This window comes from Erinaceus europaeus, chromosome 5, assembly GCF_950295315.1.
Source record: "Erinaceus europaeus chromosome 5, mEriEur2.1, whole genome shotgun sequence".
NCBI classification, from domain to species: Eukaryota; Metazoa; Chordata; class Mammalia; order Eulipotyphla; family Erinaceidae; genus Erinaceus; species Erinaceus europaeus.
This window is the reverse complement of record NC_080166.1, coordinates 60,824,689-60,847,554: the sequence shown is the minus strand read 5'-3', so window position 1 is coordinate 60,847,554 and position 22,866 is coordinate 60,824,689. Positions and strand designations below refer to the sequence as shown.

The 22,866-nt window shown below is 46.9% G+C and overlaps 1 protein-coding gene across 13 annotated transcripts in view; it reads left to right on the top strand.

Moving 5' to 3' along the window:
• Nucleotides 1-10,018: 10,018 nt before the first annotated feature.
• BCL2L13 (BCL2 like 13) overlaps nt 10,019-22,866 on the top strand; it is a 59,244-nt gene continuing 46,396 nt past the window's right edge. For 10 of the 13 annotated variants that reach the window (XR_009549967.1, XR_009549966.1, XR_009549969.1 and 7 more), the window contains exons 1-2: nt 10,019-10,172; nt 20,439-20,613. Coding sequence is in view for 6 of the 13 variants with exons in the window: in XM_060191398.1 (XP_060047381.1) it covers nt 20,496-20,613 (118 nt within the window). In the remaining 7 variants the exon portion in view is untranslated. Of the gene's footprint in view, nt 10,173-15,629; nt 15,795-20,438; nt 20,614-22,866 lie in introns of all 13 variants that reach the window. The other 3 variants (XM_060191397.1, XM_060191400.1, XM_060191399.1) reach the window with 3 other exon arrangements.

The following is a 22,866-nucleotide window of genomic DNA, read 5'->3' as shown; positions in this document are numbered from 1 at the left end:
ATCACTATTGCCTGGATTGACTTGTGTCTAAGTAATTTAATTAAAGGTTTTACCGTGGTGGAAGTTAACAGGTTTTTCAATCCCTGAGTTGGAGCTCAGTTGTGTAAAAGCCTCTTTTTTTTTTCTTCCCTGTAGGCTATGGGAGCCTGAGGGCTTTTAAACTATCAATAGGCTTCTTAGCTTAATCACTGACTCCTGACCAAGAGATAAAGCAGGGTGTGGCAGAGATAATCCAGTGGTTATGCAAAGAGACTTTCACAGCCCCTCAGCTATGCCACCAAGGTATAGGTCTTCTCCTGAGTTTCCCCGGTTAGATCTCTGTCCCCTGGTGTCCCTCCCTATTGCTGCTCCAGATTCTGAGGGTAGTAGCAATGGAGACTCAGAGTTGCACTTGGTGAGTCTCTGGGGAGTCCTTTCCTCCCTTCAGCTGTCCCCTTGTTGTGGAGCAGACTGGAGGTGGTGTCTCCACTGATAAACTGTTGAACTGTTAGCAGTCACTTAATCTCTCCTTAGGCCCCTCTCTCCTCTCTGTCACCAGCCACGCGTGTTTGTACTCATGGGTGATTTACTGGGTTCCTGTGGTCATTCTAGTCCTGTCTTGTTTCGGTCCGGGTGGTCTCCTTTGGTATTCCTAGTTGATCCGGGAAAGGAGAGGAGAGGAGAGGAGAGGAGAGGAGAGGAGAGGAGAGGAGAGGAGAGGAGAGGAGAGGAGAGGAGAGGAGAGAAGAGGAGAGGAAGCGATCTGCTGCTCGTAGGTCCGCCTCCGGAAGTCGAATCCAAAATGTCTTTTCATGTCTGAGGCACCAAAGGTCCAAGATTGATTCCCAGCACCACAAGCCGGAATCTAGCAGTGTTCTGCTAAGAAAGGAGGAAAGGAAGAAGGAAAATCTCACTCATAGAAGCTGAAAAAATAAGAACAAATGGAAAAAAAAAAAAAGCAGAACTTGGATTGGAGTTGGTGTATTGCACCAAAGTAAAAGACTCTGGGGTGGGGGGACTGTTCAGGTCCTGGAACATGATGACGGAGGGGGACCTAAATGGGGGGTTAGACTGTTATGTGGAAAACTGAGAAATGGGGTTAGGGGATAGCATAATGGTTATGCAAAAAGACTTTCATACCTGAAGCACCAAAGTCCCAGGTTCAATCCCCAGCATTACCATGTGAGAGATACTTAGGTCTTCTCTTCAAAGGAACAACTGTGTAGTATAAAAATTCATTTTTTTTTTTTTGCCTCCAGAGTTATTGCTGGGGCTCGGTGCCTGCAGTATGAATCCACTGCTCATGGAGGCTATTTTTTTCCCTTTTGTTGCCCTGGTTGTTTTATCATTGTTGTGGTTATTGCTGTTTTATTGATGTCATTTTCCATTTTGTTGCCCTTGTTTTTTTATTATTGTTGTAATTTATGTCATCATTGTTAGATAGGACAGAGAGAAATGGAGAGAGGAGGGGAAGACAGAGAGGGGGAAAAGAAAGATAAGACACCTGCAGACCTGCTTCACCACCTGTGAAGCAACTCCCCTGCAGGTGGGAAGCTGGGGGCTGGAACCAGGATCCTCACGACAGTCCTTGTGCTTTGCACCATGTGAACTTAACCCGCTGCACTACCCCTGAACTCCCACAGAAATTCTTTTTACATATTGTTATGTATGACCACCTGTGACCAGTTGTTCTATATTTTTTAGGTCAGGTCATAATTCCTTGCAGTGCTTGCTAATCCTCCAAGAGACCCTCCCACTCTCTTCCTCTCCTTATTTAGGCAACGGGGAGGTTGTGAGCTCTGCAGCCCAGCATAGGGGTGGAGGAGCCAGGGGTGGAGGAGACAGTTCTGTGTCAGGTATAAAAGACAGGTATAAAAGATGCGAGAAGGGTGAATGGGTCGCGCTGCTGCCTGACAGCCACTGTCGGTGGCATGCCCTTTTGCAAAAGAATAAATGCCTTGCTTCAACTGCTTATCTTTTGCCTGGAAAAGTCATTTTAATTGGACATCATTTACGGCAACCACAAGCCAGAGATGAGCAGTGCTCTGGTAAAAAACAAAAAACTGAGAAATGTGACACATGGGCCAACTACTATATTTTACTGTTGACTGTAAACCATAAACCCCCACCCAATAAAGAAAAAAAAAATGAGAGAAAAAGAAAGGAAAGAAAGAGTATTTGAGGGAGTCAGGCAGTAGCACAGCGCAGGTGGTGCAAAGCGCAAGGACCTGCATAAGGAATTCAGTTCAAGCCCCGGGGTCCCCACCTGCAGGGGAGTCATTTCACAAGTGGTGAAGCAGGTCTTCAGGTGTCTTTCTCTCCTCCTTTCTGTCTTCCCCATCTCTCTCCATTTCTCTCTGTCCTATCCAACAACGACAATAATAACTACAACAATAAAACAACAAGGGCAACAAAAGGGAATAAGTAAAATTTAAAAAAATTAAAAAGAAAGTATTTGACTATAGTTAAGGCCCTCTTTTGTGCTTCTTCACCACTCCTGCATTAAGGTCACTCACAAGTAGTTTCTGAAGCATTTTGCTGACTCACCAAGGAGCAGGTCTAGTCTTGTTTGATAAGAAAGCTTCCCAGAGACAGTTCTGGAGTAGCAAGGTATTGTGTGAAAGATATAAACAAGGGGACTGGGCGGTAACACAGCGGGTTCTCACATAGCGAGAACTGCAAGGACCAGTGTAAGGATCCCCATTCGAGCCCAGGCTCCCCACCTGCAGGGGGGTTCACTTCACAGGCGGTGAAGCAGATCTTCAGGTGTCTATCTTTCTCTCCCCCTCTCTGTCTTTCCCTTCTCTGTCCATTTCTCTCTGTCCTATCCAACAACAACTATAGCAGTAATAACGATAAACAAGAGCAACAAAAGGAAAAAAATAGCCTCCAAGAGCAGTGGGTTTGTAGTGTAGGCACACCTAGCCCCAGCCATATCCCTGGAGGCAAAAAAAAAAAAAAAAGATATTATAAATAAAGATCAATCACCTAGTAGTTCTCCAAATGCAGTGTCACCCCATGAAATTCAGCTTAGGGGAGTTGGGCGGTAGCGCAGCGGGTTAAGCGCATGTGGCAGCAAAGTGCAGGGACTGGAGTAAGGATCCCTGTTCGAGCCTCCGGCTCCCCACCTGTAGGGGAGTCACTTCACAACTGGTGAAGCAGTTCTGCAGGTGTCTATCTTTTTCTCCCTCTCTCTGTCTTCCCCTCCTCTCTCCATTTCTCTCTGTCCTATCCAACAATAAAGACATCAATAATAACTACAACAATAAAAATCAAGGGTAAAAAGGGAATAAATATTAAAAAAAAAAAAAGAAATTCAGCTTAGATCTGGGGTAAGAAGGTTTACTTAAACAGTTTTTCAGAACAATTCCAAACATGCCAGTCCTAGAGAAGACTATTCACTTAGGGTATCACCAGAACCACTGACCCTAGATTTCCTGTGAGGTGAGTCACAGAAGCATGCTTTATGTGGTCACCATGTCGCCTGTTCCCAGGCTGTGACTTCAGACTGTGGCTTTGAAAAGTCTAGCCAGTGGACAGGCTGACACTTGAGTTTGTCCGGCAGGGACAGAGGGAGACTGGAGGCACATCTCTTTGAATGTGGAAGCTTTTGAAACTGCAGCCCCAGGAGATGGTGCAGTGGACAAGGTGTTGGACTTTCAAGCATGAGTTCCCAAGTTCGATTTCCAGGGCACTGCATGTAGCAGAGTGGTGACTTTTCTTTCCTTTTATTTTCTTCTATTTTTCTTTTTTAAATATTAATTTCTTTATTGGGGAATTAATGTTTTGCATTCAACAGTAAATATAAAAGTTTGTACATGTATACCATTTCTAAGTTTTCCATATAATAGAACCCCCATTAGGACCACTGACCTGTATTCTCCCCCCCCCCCCATCCACCCCAGAGTCTTTTACTTTGGTGCAATACGCCAATTCCAGTTCAGGTTCTACTAGTGTTTTCTGATCTTGCTTTTCAACTTCTGCCTTTGAGTGAGATCATCCCATATTTTTTCTTTCGTCGTCCTCCTCCTCCTCTCTCTCTCTCTCTCTCTCTCTTACTCTCTCTCACACACACACACACACATATATGTGTGTATATATATATATATATATATATATATATTGTTTTAACAAGGGTTTTTTGTTTAATTTATTCTCTTTTGTTGTCCTTGATTTCTTTTTATTGTTGTAGTTACTATTGTTGTCATCGTCACTAGATAGAACAGAGAAAAATCAAGAGAGGAGGGGAAGATAAAGATAGACACCTGCAGACCTGCTTCACCACTTGTGAAGCAACTCCCCTGCAGGTGGGGAGCCAGGGACTCAAACCGGGATCCTTAGCCAGTCCTTGCGCTTTGCACCACCTGCGCTTAACCCACTGCACTGTCGCCTGACTCCCTCTTTTTTTTATTTAATTAAAAAACTTCATTTTATGTTGGTATTCTTCATATTGTTTTGCTCCTCTTCCCCCTACCTCTGAGAGATTTGGTTTGGCCCCTGCTAGTTTCGGGGGGGCCTGCTTGTCCCCGCCCCAGAACCCCTACAGAGTTCCAGAGTTGTTGGTGAGGAGAAGGATGCAGGAGACATCTGTGTGGTGATTAGTTGGGTTAGTTTATGAATCATTGTTTGTGAATAAAGAAATACAGCTTCCCAGCCCAGCCGTGTGTCCTCGAGTCTCTGTCTCTGTCTACCGCTGCCAAGCTAGCCCGGCCTGCTGGCGCCCCCGAACTTGACAACAAATGGCGCCCACGTGGACCTGTCCTGCGCATCTCTCAGATAAGTGAAGACAATTTGGCTACCTATGTACTATGGCCTTCTCTTCTGCTTGTGAATAGATCTCCAAAGGCCTCTGCCCTTTCTTCACGAGTCTGTTTCGCTGTTTCTGGAACATTTATCTCTTGACCACTCTGTGGTTTCCACCCAACGCCAGCCCACAGGAGCTGGCTTTCCGCTGCTGGGCATTGGGCGTGGGCTCCCCCCACGCTGCTCGGCCGCTGAGAGCAGGGCACCAGACATGGCAAGCAAAGCTGCAGCCTCTCATTCTCATGGCCGCGCACCTCGGCCCGTGCCTTCTGCACGGCTGGCCCGCCCGCCCTCCTCCTATGAAGTCTGGGCAGATCCTGGACTGCCCGGAGACCGCGGGCTCCCTGCCGAAACTGGGCCCCCTGGCCAAGATCCTCAACTAGGGTCTGAAGTCAGAAGAGCTAGAATACGCAGAGATTCGTCCAGAGATCGCAACCTACAATTCCTAAAGCTGAAGTTGCCCAAGAGGCCACCACTGGACAACGCACTCCCCAAACGGCTAAGACAGTACAGATCTGAATTCGTGTTTGAAATGACATGTCTTCGTAACAAAAGTTTCTCTCCTTGTGTATTGAAGACCATGCATATGTGTGTGTTTAAAGTTTGGTAACATTAACTTCAAGGTTAAAAATGTAACTTTAAGGCTAAATTCTTACTAGGCAAAGTTAAATGAAAAAGGTTTTCAACATAATTCTCATAAAGATAAAATTAACTTACATTTAAAGTCTGAGGTAAAAATTAGTTAACAATCAATATATTTTAACTAAGTTGGTCTAAAAAAAAAACCTGTGCACACCTAGGGTGTGTCTCCATCTTGAATGGGTGTAACAAAAGGTTAAAAAGATGTTGTTGATATGTAAAAGTCTCAAATTCCTTCTCAATTAGAAACATTAGATTGTGCTATGGTTATGCTAATAATTCTCATGCCTGAGGCTTTTTTTTTCTATGGTTCCTGTTTGCCTTTCCACATTTTATTGTTTGAACTTTAAATAGCCTTGGAATCGTGCTGGAAGGGACTTCCAATTGTAATAGAGTTATCAGTTGTGGTAAACTTCTAACCTGCTACAAGTTTTGTTTCATAAGTAAGTGAATTGCAGCTGTCAAGTTCTCTACAGAAAAGCAGAATTCTGATGGCTGACATTCCCCATAGAGATAGACGTACAACAATTCACCCTTTGGCAATTCTTTGGTGGACATCTGCTTTGAACTCGCACTTCTATTGGACTCACTGGTACACTTCGGACACTTTGCACAAAACTAGCAGCTTCCCTTTATGCTGCTGGGTTTCTCAAAGACTGACTGTAGCCAGCTGCCTTGAGACTCTAGGCCTCACCCTCCCCCCATGCTAGAAAATGCCCGTCGAGGCAAGTAATGCCCCCCCAGAGGCAAAAGAAGCCCCCAGAGGCAGGAAATGTTTTTTTTTAGCTGATAAAGTTTTGCCCACAGAGGCAAAAACGCCCCCCTCAGGCCTTCCCTTGGCAGCACACTGGTTCTTGTTACTTGCTTATATGTTTCTCCATGTTTGTGCCAGTTTATTTTTTTGAAAATGCCTGTACAATATAGGTTTCTGTTCACCCCACACCCCTGATACTGTGGTCATTTAGTTAAAATAAAAAAAAAAGAAGAAGAAGGGGGAATATGTTGGTATTCTTCATGTTGGTTTGGTCCCCTTCCTCCTACCTCTGAGAGATTTGGTTTCGCCCCTGCTAGTTTCGAGCCCCTCTTTCTCCCCGCCCCCTATGCTAAGGAGGGCAGAGTTCCAGCAGCAGCCGCTGAGGAAGAAAGATGGGGAAGCACATGGTGTGGTGATTTGCCCGCTAGTGAATAAAGATTAAACTGCAGCTTCTCAGCCCAGCCGTGTGTCTTTGGTTGTCTCTGTCTACCGCCATGAAGCTAGCCCGGCCTGCTGGAGCCCCCAAATTTAAACAATTTTATTTGACAGGACAGAGAAATTCAGAGGGAATGGGTATAGAGAGGGAGCCAGAGACACCTGCAGCCCTGCTTCACCGCTTGTGAAGCTTTCCCCGTGCAGGTGGAGACCAGGGACTTGAGCCCAGAAACTTATGCAGTATAATGTGTGCACTTAACCAGGTGCACCACTGCCTAGCCCTTTATCCTTCCTCTCTCTCCCTGCCTCCAAGGTTATCGATGGGACTTAGTGCTGGCGCTACAAGTCCACTGCTCCTGGCTACCATTTTTTTCCAGTTTATTGGACAGGATGGAGAGAAACTGAGAGGAGGCAGAGATAGAATGAGAGAAGTGGGGTAGGTGCAGTGGTTTAAGTGTACATGGCAAGAAGTGCAAGGACTAGTGTAAGGATCCCCATTCGAGTCCAGGCTCCCCACCTGCAGGGGTGTTCACTTCATAGGTGGTGAATTAGGTCTGCAGGTGTCTATCTTTCTCTCCCCCTCTGTCTTCCCCTCCTCTCTCCATTTCTCTGTCCTATCCAACAACATGGACAGCAATAACAACAACAAAGACAACAAAAGGGAAAATAGCCTCCAGGAGCAGTGGATTTGTAGTGCAGGCTCTAGCCCAAGCAATAACCCCGGAGGCAAAAAAAAAAAAAGATGGGGGGGAGAGACATGATAGCCATGACAGCACTGCATTACCACTCTTTTTAAAAATATATATATTTATCCCCTTTTGTTGTCCTTGTTGTTTTGGCCATCACTGTTGTTGCCATTGATGTCATTGTTGCTGGATAGGACAGAGAGAAATGGAGAGAGGAGGGGAAGACAGAGAAGGGGAGAGAAAGGTAGACACCTGCAGACCAGCTTCACCGCCTGTGAAACGACCTCCCCGCAGGTGGGGAGCCGAGGGTTCAAACCAGGATCCTTCTGCCAGTCCCTGTGCTTTGCGCCATGTGTGCTTAACCTGCTGAGCCACAGCCCAACTCCCTCTACCACTCTTTTTTAAAAATTATATTTATTGGATAGAGACAGCCAGAAATTGAGAAAGGAGGGGTGATAGAGAGCAAGAGAGACAGAGACACCTGCAGTCTTTCTTCGCTACTCGTGAGGCTTTCTGCTTGCAAGTGGGGACCAGGGGCTCGAGCTCGGGACCTTATGCACTGTAAAGTATGCACTTAACCAGGTGCACCACTGCCTGGCCTGTTCTACTGATCTTGAGGCTTCCTCTTAGCTTTATAGGCAGGGGACTGACGCGGGCGGTGGGGGTGGGTCCCCTGTATATAGTAGGCTAGTTACTAGGTGAACTATCTTCATGCCCCCAAATCTTTCTTTTATAAAGAATTTCAGGGGTGGTCCGGGAGATGGCACACTGGATAGCATACTGGATTCTCAAGCATGAGGTCCTGAGTTCAATCCCTGGCAGCACATGTACCAAATGATGTCTGGTTCATGAATAGACAAACAAAAAAAAAATTTTTTTAATTATCTTTATTTATTGGATAGAGACTGTCAGAAATTAAGCAGAAGGGAGAGACAGAGAGGGAAAGAGACAGAAAGACACCTACAACACTGCTTTACCACTCGCAAAGCTTTCCCCCTGCAGGTGGGGACTGGGGGCTCGAACCTGGGTCCTTGTGCATTGCAACATGTGCACTCAACCAGGTGTGTCACCACCCAGCCCCAATAAGTAAAATCTTAAAAAAAAAAAAAAATTCAGGGCAGGGGAGACAGCAGAATGGTTATGCAAACAGACTCTCAAGCACGAAGCTCTCAGGTCCCAGGTTCAATCCCCTGTACCACTATTACATAGAGCCTAAGAGAGCTCTAGTAGTAAAAAAAAAAAAAAAAAAAAAAAAAAAAAATCAAAATTTATTCTGAAGCCAGAGTGGGCAGTGAAAACAGCATTGGACTCTCAGGTGTGAGATGACAGAGCAGCAGCCCTTTGGTACAGGCAGTGCTGGGGATCCAACTGGGACCCTACTCGGTGCTAGTCCTGAGTTCTATCAGCTTAACTATTTCTCCACTTACTGAGGTCAGTCTCACCTTTTTTAAAGTTATTATTAACATGTTACATCATTCATCCACTTAAAGGCTTTCCAAGTTAAACGGGAAGCACACATTCCTTTTTAAAAATATATTTAATAAAACTTTTTATTAACTTTGTTTATTGGAGAGAGACAGCCAGAAATCGAGAGAGATGGGGAAGATAGGGAGACGGAGAGACACCTGCTGCCCTGCTTCACAACTTGCATTTTTACCCCTGCAGGTGGGGATCGGGGTCTCAAATCCGGGTCTTTTGAGCACTGGAACATGTGCGCCACCACCTGGTCCCCTCCTAAAGAGGATTCTGAGTCTGCACATCTTTCCCTTTTTTTTGCTGGGGCACTGCTCAGCTTTGGCGTATGGGTGGCATGAGGGAATGAGCTGGGGACATGGGAGCTTCAGGCATGAAAGTCAGTTTGCGTAGCCATTATGCTATCTACCCCACCCTGCACATCTCTCTCTTTCCTTAGAGAAAGAGATAAAGACATACAGAGGTGGTCCAGGAGGTGGCGCAATGGATAAAGCAGTAGTCTCTCAAGCTTGAGGTCCGGACTTCAATCCCCAGTAGCCTATTTACCAGAGTGATGTCTGGTTCTATCTCTCGCTCATAAACAAATAAATAAAACTATTTTTAAAAAGTCATACAGAGAGACCAGAGTACTGCAGAGCCCTGCTGATCGTGCTGGAGACTGAACCTGGGTCCTCACAGCTTCAGGCAGGAGGATCTTTTGAGAACCACCAAGCTGTTGCCCCCAGCCCTATTTTGCTATTGTTATTATTCAAGATTTTACCCAGAACCCTGCTCAGCTCTGGCTGATGGTGGTGCTGGGGATTGAAGCAGAGCCTCAGGCAGAAGGAGTCTTGCAGAACCCCTGTGTCTCCCCACCCCACCTATCAATCTGCATAAGGGTTCCATTCCCCCGCCTTGTGCTGATCAGAGTGGCCCCCACAGGTAGAACACCCCTATCCCGGTTCTGCACAACAGCCCGGTCCGCTCTGGCCCTAGGAGTCTCCTCCACAGCAGCCGCGCTCTGCAGCTGAACAGACACTCGGCCTATGAACCCCAAAGGACGAGAGAACTCGGACCTCCATGTTCAAGCCCAGAGAGCATGTGCGGAAGTGACTCGTCAAACTTCCGGCTTCCGCTCTCTATGCTCCCGCAGCCCGGAGCCGCAGGCTACGAGACCCCGCACTTCCGGTCACTTCTGCGCGCAGACCTCCACGCCTCTATGGTCGCTGCTTCCGTTCAGGGGCCCGGCTAGCCCTTTCCCCCCGACGTCCGCATGACGCAAGCACGCCGTGGGTGACCTCACTTTCCAACATGGCGGCGGCGGTAGATTAGGGCCGTGGGTCGGAGTAGTCGCCGCTGCTGGGGACTGTGGGAGACACCCGCCGCTGCCGCCGCGTCTTTCCTCTTCTCCGGGGCAGGGCCAGGTGAGGGCAGCGGGGTTCCGGGCAGGCAGCTGCCCAGGGCGCCGGCGGGAGGCGCAGGGTGGCCGGGGTGGGGTGGGTGGCGGTGCCCAGGCCGGCGGCTCCGGGGTGCGGGTTCCCAGGTGCAGGGTGGCGACCAGGGCGCTGCGACGTGAGGTTGCACTTGGCCCGCGGCTGCTTTTTTATTTTTCTTTTAACCGGAGCCCCGCTCAGCCCTGGCTGGTGGTGCCGCGGGGGCGAGCCTGGGGCTTCCGAGCCTCGGGCAGGAGAGGTTGTTGAAGCGCCGCCCTGTCTCGCCCGGTTCTCGGGCGGCGAGCCCGCGCCGCCGCGGAGGACGGGGACCAGACTTGCTGCTGTTATGTTCTTTTGTCTTTACTCATTATTATTACTATTTTATTTATTTATTTATTTTTTGAGTTGAGACGGTCTCCTGCTTGAACTATCGGGCCAGTGCTGCTCAGGCCCCTTCCTGCCCCGGTCGTTCACCATCTCGTTTTTAAGAGGACTTTATTTATAAATTAAGACAACTTTAAAGTCCGCAGACAACAAACCGACCCTTCGCTTCTTGTTTTTTTTTTTTTTTGTTTGTTTGTTTGAGCTTGAGTTTGCTTTATGTTGCTGTAAAAGAAAACCAAAAAAGGGTTTTATTTATTTATTTATTTTATTTTTGGCCCTTTTCCTTTTGCGAAATTGGCAGTGAGCGGTCCCCTGGCGGGCTTGTGTAAACCAGAATGTTGATCTCTGCCCTGACTTGTTGTGTGACCTTGGATGAGCCGCCACACCCTTTTGGTGCTCCCCCCCTTTTTATTTTTTTTTAATCCTCCCAGAAAATTAAACACATTTTTGTGTTTGGAGAACAGAAGAGTAAAATGCCCATTTTCTGCATGTTTTCTCCTGCAAAGTGAAGCTGTTTTCCATTTGGTAATGGGCCATTAAGGGTCTCTAAAAACCCTTTCACTTGGGTTATCATGAAATGTTTTATTTCCTTTCCTTTTTGAATGAGAGATACAGAGAGAAGTAATAAATATATGGGGAGACCAGGCTACTGCTCACCTGGCTTATGTGGTGCTGGGAATTGAACCTGGAGCCTCAGATGTGCAAGTTTTGTCTTGTTTTTTAATTATCCTTTTATTTATTTATTGGATAGAGATAGCTAGAAATTGAGAGGAAGGGGGAGATAGACAAGACACCTGCAGCCCTGCTTCACCACTCGGGAAGCTTTCCCCCTGCAGGTGGGGACCGGGGGTTTGAACCTGGGTCCTTGTGCACTGTAACATAGGAGCTCAATCAGGTGCACCACCACCTGGCCCAGATGTGAAAGTTTTTCAACATGCTAACTCCTCAGCCCTAGGGCTGACAATTTCTTTACTTTTCTTACTCTTTTTTTAATTTTTAAAAATTGTTTATTGGATAGAGACAAATCGAGAGGAAAGGGGGAGATAAAGAGACAGAGACACCTGCAGCCTTGCTTCACCACTGGCAAAGCTTTCCTCCTGCTGGTGGGGAACTGGGCTTGGAACCTGGGTCCTTTCACCTTGTAACATGTAAGCTCAGCCAGGTGGGCCCCCCCCCCCCCAATTTAATTTAATTTGCCAAAGCCCTGCTTGACTCAGGCTTAGGGTGATGCTGGGCACTGGACCTGGCACTTTCGGGGCTTCAGGCATGAACATCTTTTTGCATAACCTAGTTTCTTAAAGTGAATCGCATACTCCACAGGCAAATCCAGTTGAAGAATATGAAAAGTTAGTGGTCTGGGAGGTGGCTCAGTGGATAAAGCGTTAGACTCTCAAGCATGAGGTCCCAAGTTCGGTCCCTGGCAGCACATGTGACAGACTAATGCCTGGATCTTTTTCTCCTACCTTTCTTTTTTCTTTTATTTCCTTTCTTTCTTTCTTTCTTTCTTTCTTTCTTTCTTTCTTTTTTTAAAAGAATTCATTTATTTATTCATGAGAAAGATAGGAAAGAGCCAGACATCACTCTTGTACATGTGCTGCTGGGGATTGAACTCAGGACCTCATGGTTGAGAATCCAGTGCTTTCCAACAGTATCATCTTAAATACAGGCTTCTCTTGTGGAGTATTCAACACAGAAGAGGTGTTTGAAGCTTTTGCATGGCCATTTTGTTTTATTTAAGCATGATTTTGATTGGCATCTTATTTTCACTGAATTTGTCAGCAGATTTCTTATTTCCTATCGATTACAGAATGAAATGGAGGGGGCTGTTTTCAAAGTAGTTGGTCTTTAAATAGCATTGGTACATGATTGGCACTTCAGAAATCAATCCACCAATTGTATGACTTAGTAGTTTTAAGGATGTTGGAGTGTGCGAAGCACCAGTTTTCATTGCCCAGAAATAAGAAGACCCCTGGCTATCCTGCCAATCCTCAACAGTTCTTCTTTGGTTAACATTTATTATTAGACTGAGAGGGGAGGGGGCTTGACTTCAGTTCTGTGAGAGCTGTGATGTGTGCCCCTCAGCAGTCGTTCCTGTTTCCAGCTTCCCTACCTTGGCAGCCACCGACGGACTTACTATCTGTCTTTAGAGAATACTGATTCTGGATAGTTTGTATAGATACAGTAATCCAATATGTGGCCTTTTGTTCCTGGCTTCCCTGGCATATGTTTTTAGAGCTTAGCCATGTCGTAGCATGGGTCATACTTTTTTTTTTTTTTAACATTTATTTATTCCCTTTTGTTGCCTTTGTTTTATTGTTGTAGTTATTATTGATTTTGTTGGATAGGATAGAGAGAAATCGAGAAAGGAGGGGGAGAGAAAGATAGACACCTGCAGACCTGCTTCACCGCTGTGAAGGGACTCCCCTGCAGGTGGGGAGCGCAGGGCTTGAACTGGAATCCTTCCGCCAGACCTTGTGTTTTGCACCACCTGCGCTTAACCTGCTGTGCTACCGCCCGACTCCTTTTTTTTGGCCACAAAAATGCCCCGTGGTTTAACTATGCCACATTTAAAAAAATACTTTAGTGAAGCTTTCTGTGTGGATATGTTTCACTTCTCTCTGGCCTCTATCGAGGAGGGGAACAGAATCACTGAACTTACCGGCTCCCTCTTCACACAAGCCTTTACACTACTGTGGGAGCCTTGATTGTTTGGAAATCGGACTTAGTGGGGAGGGCCAGAGGCTTTCCTCTGGAGGCAGCACACCACTGCTCTTGCCCACAGCTGAGTAAAAAGGTTTCCGGGCAGCTCAATACAAGATTGAGCTAGAGTGTGTCTGTCCACTACACAGGTCTTAGCCGGAAGGGGATTGTCCACTCTAGGACCTTAGTGGCTGTAGACTTTGCGTGCTAATTGGTTCTATCAGCTGCATTTCTCAGCTGGGTGGAGTGACTTTGCAGCTCCACAGCCTTTGTTTTGAATTAGGTTTACTTTATTGGCTAGAACAAAGAGACATCTGCAGACCTGCTTCTCCACTTATGAAGCTTTTCCCTGCAGGTGGGGACCAGGAGCTCGAACCCGGGTCCATGTGCATTGTAACATGTGAGGTCAACCAGGTGTGCCACCCCCCCCCCCCCAGCACCAGTACTTTTTATTTCACAGGAGGTAGACATACACACACGCACACACGCCACAGAACCACATAGGTTACTGGAGACGGAACTGGGGGCCGGGGGGAGGTTCAGCCATGCACGTCCTGTGCTCTGTCCTTTGGAGTATTTACCCAGGCTGCTGTGAATACTTTTCAGGGTTTGTGACTGAGTTATCTGTGGATTGTTCTTGCTCTTCATGCACTGGGACTCTAGATCTGCTCAGCAGATCCATCCGCTCAGCTCCTCTGTTCCATCTCATGATTTTAGGTGTAGGAAATGATCTGAACACAGTAAGCTTCCTGAGAACGTCAGCACTAATTGAAGCTGCTAGACTCTGCTCTCTGTCCTACAGGGCCAAGAGGGGCAGCACAGCTCTGCTGGGGGAGGGGGCAGGTGCCAGTAGGCTACTTGTACCAGGGATGGCTTCAGGAGCCTCAGTCCTGAAAATGACACTTTTACCAACTTCACTGGAGGGATTTCAGTCTTTCTCTCCACCCCCCCCCCCCCCCCCCGCCCAGGGTCCTTTATCGCGGGGGCTCAGTGCCTGCATCAAGAACCCACCCTTCCTGCATCCATCCTCTTGATTTTTTAGAATAGGATAGAAGTTGAGAGGGGAGGGGGAAACCCTGCAGACCTGCTTCACCACTTGTGAAGTGTTGTCCCCCACACACACACAGGTGGGGAGCAGAGGCTCGAACCCAGATCCTCGTGCGAGTCCTTGGCTTCGTACTGTGTGTGCGCTTGACCCAGTGCACCACCGCCTGGCCCCCTTTCATTTTTTTCTTAATTTGTTAGTTTTTCTCAAATTAAATTTGAGAAATGAGGAGGGAAGGCAGAGATAGGGAGAGAGAGACACTTGCAGCCCTGCTTCACCACTTGGGAAGCTTCCCCTTTTGTAGGTGGGAGCTGGTCCGGTCCTTGTGCATGGTCACGTGTGCTCAACCAGGTGTGCCACTGCCTGGCTCCTAAGTTTATTGGTTTTTCTTTTAAACACTTTTAAAAATAAAATACTTTATTTTAATGAGAGAGAGAGATACAGAGAGAACGAGGTAGGGGATCAGAGCGCTGATCAGTTCTGGCTTAGGGTGGTGCTGGGGATTGAATTTGGGACCTCAGTCCTTCAGGCCTGAAAATCTTTTTTCATAACCATTATGCTGTCTCCCCAGCCCTAAATTTCAACTGTTAACAAACATACATGGTCAGACAAGTTTGGGAACCAGTTTCTTATGAGTGTGAGAGATAGCATAATAGTTATGCAAAAGATTCCATGCCTGAAACTCCCAGGTTTAATCCAGCACCATAAACCAGAGTTGAGCAGTGCTGTAGTAAAAAAAAGTATTATGAAGATTGTTTTCTTTTTTCCTTTTCTAATTTTTAAAAGTTTAATTATTTTATTTACCAGAGCACTGCTCAGCTCTGGCTTATGGTGGTGCAGGAGATTGAACCTGGGATTCTGGAGCCTCAGGCAGAAGAGTCTCTTCACATAACCGTTAGGCTATCTACTCCTATGCTATTATTGAGTAGAGAGAGAAATTGAGGAGGGAGCAGGAGATGGGGAAAGAGGTTATCTGCAGCTCTGCTTCACCACTCATGAAGCTTTTCCTCTGCAGGTGGGGACCCTGTGCATTGTATTGTGTGAGCTTAACCACGGGAGCCACTGTCTGGCCCCCCTTTTTTCTTTTTCCTTTTTTTAAAATTATTGGAGACAGAAATTGAGGGGGCAGGGGGAGATAGAACGAGAGAGGGCCAGGCAGTTAAGCTCACATAGTACGAAGTGTAAGGATCCAGGTTCGACTCCCCACCTGTAGGGGTGTCGCTTCACAGGCGGTGAAGCAGGTCTGCTGATGTCTATCTTTCTCTTCCCCTCTCTGTCTCCCCCTCCTCTCTCCATTTCTTTCTGTCCTATCCAACAAGGGCAACTAAATGGGAAAATAGCTTCCAGGAGTAGTGGATTCATAGTGTAGGACCAAGCCCTAGTGGTAACCCGGGAGGCAAAATGGATGAGAGCTGCCTGCAGCCCTGCTTCAGCACTGGAGGCTCCCCTGCAGGTGGGTGAAGAGCCTTTCATGAGAATCTAAGGTAGACAGACTCACCTGCAGGGGCAGCTGGGGAAGCACTGCAGTACCGTCTCCCTCTCCCTTCTAAATTTCTCTGTCCTATCAACATCAAACAAGTGAATAAAAATTAAAAAAAAGAAAGTGGAATTGAATAGTATTTTCTGGTTATAGCTCATAAAATGTGCGTAACTCCTGTAATACAGTGTTTTTTATATCCTGGAATCATCACTGCTACTTTTTTTTTTTTTTAAATATACCAGAGGCCTGCTCAGCTCTGGCTTCTGGTGGTAGGGGGACTTTGGGACCTCAGACAGAAGAGTCTCTGTGTATAACCATTATGCTATCTTCCTGAGCCCCTACTCTTTCAAAGAACTTTAAAAAAGGGTGGGGGAGACAGCATAATGGTTATGCAAACAGACTCTCATGCCTGAGGCTCCTAAATCCCAGGTTCAGTCCCCCGCATCACCATAAACCAGAGCTGAGCAGTGCTCTGGTGTTTCTCTGTGTGTGTCTATCTGTCTCAAAAAAAATAAAATAAATAAAATGTTTAAAAAAAAAGAACTTTAAAAAAATTATTACATATGAGAGACTTTCACGTGAAGCAGACAGGCGGGAGAAAGCAGACCATCACTCTGGTGTATGTGGTGTTGGATTAAACTGAGAGTCTCAGGCCTGACAGTCTGGCGCTCTGGCTCTTGAGCACGCTCTCTCTTTCTTTGCCTCCAGGGTTATCTCTGTGCTTGGTGCCAGCACTACAAATCCACTGCTCTTGTGGCCATTTCTTTGGTTCATTGGATAGGACAGAGGCATTGAGAGAGAGGAGCGGGAGATAGAGGAGAAATACAGAGAGACACCTGTAGACCTACTTCAACACTTGTGAAGTGACCCCTTTGTAGATCGGGAGCCGCGGGATCGAACTGGGATCCTTCTGAGGGTCCTTGCGCTTCGCACTATGTGCACTTACCCCTGTGCGCCGCCACCCAGTCCAGCCCCCTGTTGGGCTCTCATAGCCGCAGCACTGGTATTTATTTATTTAGTTATTCCCTTTTGTTGCCCTTGTTGTAGTTGTTGTCATTGGTGTTGGATAGGACAGAGAGAAATGGAGAGAGGACAGGAAGACGGGGAGAGAAAGACACCTGCAGACCTGCTCCACCGCCTGTGAAGTGACTTACCTGCAGGTGGAGAGCTGGGGGCTCAAACCGGGATCCTTAATGCCTGTCCTTGAGCTTCACAATTACATGTGCGTAACCTCCTGCGCTACCACCTGACTCCCAGCACTGGTACTCTTAATAGGGATGTGTTTTCTCCCAGAGCCAGGGTCCCCCAGGCTGCCTTTTCATTCTGAGACAGTGATCCCTCTGGTGGACGGCAGGCCTGAGCCCTCCCTAGGGCGCTGTCACTCTGGTCCTGTATGTGGGTATCTATTTTTCAAGTTTTTTTTTTTTAATTATATTTATTTGTTTATTGGATAGAGACAGAAATCAAGAGGAAAGGGAAGCGATAGTGTGAGAGACAGAGAGACACCTGCAGTGCTGGTTTACCACTTGTGAAGCTTTCTCCCTGCAGGTGGGGACTGGGGGCTCGAACCTGGGTCCTTGCGCATTGTAACGTGCACTCAACCAGGTGCGCCACCACCCAGCCCCTTTTTTAAAATAAATTTTTAATAGCTTGTTTTTATATTTATTTTTATATATATATTTTTTTATATATTTTTATATATTTTTTTTATATATTTCCTTTTTGTTGCCCTATTTTTTTATTATTGTTATTGATGTCGTTTTTAGGTAGGACAGAGAGAAATGGAGAAAGGAGGGGGAGAGAAAGAGAGACACCTGCAGACCTGCTTCACCGCTTGTGAAGTGACCCCCCTGCAGGTAGGGAGCCTTCCGCTGGTCCTTGCGCTTTGCACCACGTGTGCTTAACCTGCTGCACCACCGCTGACTCCTGTCTATTTACTTTTTACAGCGCATTCAGTTGACGGGGAGAGGAGGCCGGAATGTCTCCCTGCCCTGGCATCTGGGCACTGGGAGTTGAATTGGACTGAGTGCCTCAGGCTCACACATGCAAGTCCTGTGCCATGCCCCCAGTCTCCACCTGCAGGAGGGAAGCTTCATGAGCAGGGCTGCAAGTGTCTGTCTTTGCCTCTCACTTTCTGTTCTAGCCAATAAAAAGAAAAGAAGGGAATCTGGCCGTAACGCAGCGGGTTATACACACGTGGTACAAAGCACTAGGACCAGTGTAAGGATCCCGGTTCGAGCCCTCAGCTCCTCACCTACAGGGGAGTCCTTCACAACGACATCAATAACAACAACATAAAACAAGGGCAACGAAAGGGAATAAATAAATATTTAAAAAATTATATAAAAAATCCTGGAGCGGTGGATTCCTTGTGCCGGCACGGAGCCTCGCTACAACCCTGGTGGCCACTAAAACAAAGAAGAGGAAAGGGAAGAAGAAAGTGTGTATTGGATGCACACAGATCAGTAAGGCTGCGCCTGCCACACCAGCCACTGGAATTCCTAGCCCGAGTGTGACCTTTGCCGCAGGCGAAGACTCCTGAGCTCTAAATTGGGTGTGGTGACCATCACATGAAATTAACGTGTTGCCACTGCCCTAGAAGCTTTGAGAGAGGTGTTTGGTCATGAACAATGCAAAGTGAATCTAGCTCCAGGCAGACTTTATTTATTTATTTATTTTAATATTTTTCACATCTTTTTAAAAAAATATTTATTTTCCCTTTTGTTGCACTTATTTTATTGTTATAGTAGTTGTTATTGATGTCGTTGTTGGATAGGACAGAGAGAAATGGAGAGTGGAGGGGAAGACAGGGGGAGAGAAAGATAGACACCTGCCGACCTGCTTCACCGCCTGTGAAGTGACTCCCCTGCAGGTGAGGAGCTGGGGGCTTGAGCTTTGCATCACCTGCGTTTAACCTGCTGCGCTACTGCTCAATTCCCCAGACTTCATTTTTTAGAGGGTGGGAAACCAAGAAAGAGTTTATAGCACAAAACAAATAAATCCCCCAAAACGATTGGGGACCAGGCACCCCCAGTTAAGCACACACATTACATTACTTTGCCCAAGGATCAGGGTTTGATACCCCCCCCAACACCCCATCTGCAGGGTAGATGCCTTACAAGTGGTGAAGCAGGTCTGCAGGTCTCTCCCCCTCTCAGCCTCCCCCTCTTTCAATTTTTCGATGTCCTATCCAACAAAATAGAAAGAAGAAGAAAGAAGGTTCCCAGGAGCAGTGGATTTGCAGTGCCAGCACCAAACCCCAGCAACAGCTGGTGGCAAAATAAATAAAAGGTTTATTCAATTACTAATTAATAAGAGAGTTAACCAGAACACCACTCTGGCAAATGTGAAGCTGAGAATCAAACTGGGGACATCATGCTTGAGAGCCAATTCCTGTCACTGCCCCCTCCTGGGCCACCCAAAGCTGACTTTTATGTCACCTTTTTTGCATCCAGGGTTATTGCTGGGGCTCGGTGCCTGCATCCATGAGTCCACTGCTCCTAGAGGCTATTTTGCCCTTTTTTGTCCCCCCCCCTTTCCCTTTTTCTGTCTATTAAAAATAAAAAAGCATGGGGTTAGATAGCATAATGGTTATGCCAAGAAACTCATCTGAGACTCCAAAGCCCTCGGTTCAATCCTCTACACCACCACAAACCAGAGCTGATCAGTGTTGTGGTTAAAAAGAGAAGGGGCCGGGTGGTGGTGCACCTGGTTGAGCACACATGTTAACAATGCACAAGGACCCAGGTTCGAACCCCTGGTCCCTACCTGCATGGGGAAAACTTTACAAGTGGTGAGGCAGGGCTGCAGGTGTCTATCATTCCCTTCCCCCTCAATTTCTATTCAATAAATAAAGATAATAAAAAAATAGAAAATCAAAATTATTAGAACTTTTGTTCATATTCCTCTGGCTCAGGAGTCCTGAGGCAGATTGAGCCGCACAAGAGACTAGAGAATGCATCCTGCAGCTATGGTCAGCTAACAGGCCTTACGTTCTAGCTTTATTAGCAAGAGATGAGAACTGATGCTGAAGTGGGGGTGAGGTGGGAGTGTAGCCTGTATTTTTGCCACAGAAATGACAATACAGAAACTAGGAAGAGACAGGGAAATTTGATTTTGCTCTGAAATCCACACAAATATATTTCCCACTTGGGAGAAAATTAAAGTTGTGGACCAGTGAAGTAGTCCACAGCTTTGTCATGTGCACGATGCAGGTTCAAGCCGGCCCCCACCACATTCATGGAAGCTTTGGTGCTGTAGTGTGTGTGTGTCTGCCTCTCTGTCTCGGTATTCAAAAAAGAAAGGGGGGTAGGTGGTCATGCACATGGTTGAACACTCATGTTACAATGCTTAAGGGCCCGGGTTTGAGCCTTTGATCTCTGCCTGCATGGGGACAGCTTGATGAGTGGTGAAGCAGGCCTGCAGGTGTTTCTCTGTTTCTCTTCCTATCTCCACCGTCCCTCTTGACTTCTGGCTGTCTCTAGCCAATAAAGATACTTTAAAAAACGAGTAGAAAGTAAATGAGAGTCATGGAAGGCGTACTGAGCAGAGAAGCCAGAAAGGTCCGTTTTGATGGTGCAGATGGTGGGCATCTTCGGGAGGATGCACGGCCTGAGACAGATGCTGACTGGACACTTCCTGCTCCTAGGTCTCCACCACACCTGTAAATACACCTGCCCTGGAGCTCAACCGCCGCACCGCGCCCATGGCGTCCTCCACTGCCGTGCCTCTAGGATTTCACTACGAGACTAAGTATGTCGTCCTCAGCTACTTGGGACTCCTCGCTCAGGAGAAGCCGCAAGGGCAATACCTTTCACCCCAAGGTATCATTGGTTTGGGGCAGGGAGGCTTGTATCAAGCAGCAGTAGTGACTTCACGTGTAAGACTGTGTAGCTTTAAGTAATCATACCAGTGCTAGCTAATAAGAGCAAATACTACTAGCATTTTTTAAAAAAAAAATATTTATTTACTCCCTTTTGTTGCCCTTGGTTTATTGTTGTAGTTATTGATGTCGTTGTTGGAGAGGACAGAGAGAAATAGAGACAAGAGGGGAAGACAGGGCGAGAGGAAGATAGACACTTGGCAGACCTGCTTCACTGCCTGTGAAATGACTCCCCTGCAGGTGGTTCGAACCAGGATCCTTATGCCGGTCCTTGTGCTTTGCACCATCTGCACTTAACCCACTGCACTACTGCCCAACTCCCACTAACATGCTTTAAAGAATAAACCCTCTCTTGGCTCAGCTACTAAAATAATGAATTCACCTTCTTCACCTCATCCTGGAGGGAGCTTGAAGGAATCACCCTTTGAAGTGAGAACAGCCAGAAAGAGAAGGATGAATATGAGATGATCTCACTCATAGACAGAAGTTGAGAAAGAAGAACAGAAGGGGAGACACAAAGTAGAACTTGGACTGAGTTTGGTGTATTGCACCAAAGTAAAGGACTCTGGGGTGTGTGTGTGTGTGTGTTTCTTTTTTTTTTTTTTTTTTTCAGATCTTGGCCTGATGGTGGAAAAGGAACTAGGACGGGGTTTGTGGGGGAGTGTTTTCCAGAAACTTGAGAAATTTTACACATGTACCAACTGTATAAACCACTCATCTCCCCAATTAAAACAAATAAAACAAAACAAAAAAAAAACCCTCTGTTGGGCTAGGTGGTGATGTACCCAGTTGAGCCCACATTACCATGTACAAGCCCCAGGTCCCCATCCAAAGGGGGAAAGCTTTGCAAATGGCAAAGCAGTGCAGCAGATCTCTCTCTCTCTCTCTCTCTCTTAGTCCCTCAATTTCTCTCTGTATCCAATTAAATAAACAGGGAGTTGGGCGGTAGCGCAGAGGGTTAAGGGTATGTGGCGCGAAGTGAAAGGACTGGCTAAGGATCCCGGTTTGAGCCCCCATATCCTCACCTGCAGGGGAGTCGCTTCACAGGTGGTGAAGCAGATCTGCAGGTGTCTATCTTTCTCTTGCCCTGTATCCCCTCCTCTGTCCATTTCTGTCTGTCCTATCCAACAACAATGACATCAGTAACAACAATAATAACTATAATAATAAAAACAAGGGCAACAAAAGGGGAAATAAATATTTTTTAAAAATGTTAACAAAAACAAATAGAATAAACTTTTTTTTTCCCACCCCAACCTCCAATCCATTCCCGGAAACTACTCCATTTCTTTCCCTCCATCCCTCCCTTCCACAGAAGCAGAGAAAAACAGGGAAAGAGATCATAGCACTGAAACTTTCTGCAACGTGCCAGGGCTGGACTCAAACCTGGCTTGCTCAGAGCAGCCGACTACCCAAGGGAGCTGTTTCACCCACCTAAAAGCTCCTACCCTAATAAATTTTAAGGAGCTTGACCATCTAGACAATCGCCACTGACTGGCACAGTTGGAGAATGCACTAACTAGTAAGTACATGCAGATAACCCAGCTTCGGGAGAGCAGTAGCGCTGCGGGTTAAGGGCACATGGGGCAAAGCGTGAGGACTGACAAGGAGCCTGGTTTGAGCCCCTGGCTCCCCACCTGCAGGGGGTTGCTTCACAGGCAAGTGAAGCAGGTCTGCAGGTATCTTGTCTTTCTCTCCCCCTCTCTGTCTTCCCCTCCTCTCTTCATTTCTCTCTGTCCTATCTAACAATGACGGCATCAATAACAACAATAAAAACTACAATAACAAAAAATGGCAACAAAAAGGGAAAAATAAATTAAATTAAAAAATAAATAAACCCAGCTTCTATAGACATGCTTGCTTCAGTCTCCTCAGAAATGGCAGGCCGAGGCCGCCCCCCCCCCCCTTTCCCCCCTGCACGGAAGGAAGCTTGGAGGCTGTGGTCTAGGCCTGCTTTCCTCCCCCCGCCCCCCCCCCCCCCCGCCTCTGTCTCAAAAGAAAAGGATAGGAAGGCAGAAGAGTGCCACATGAGAGAAGAGTGCCACATGAGAGGCAGAGAAGTGCTCCAGTGCCCTCTTGCACACAGATGAAGTGAAAGCCACCTGAGTCTTGCTCAGTGTTTCTCTTGTGTGAGTGTCCTAGCAAGGAGCCCAAACTGCTCATTGCTGTGGGCACGTTAGTTACAGTGAACTCC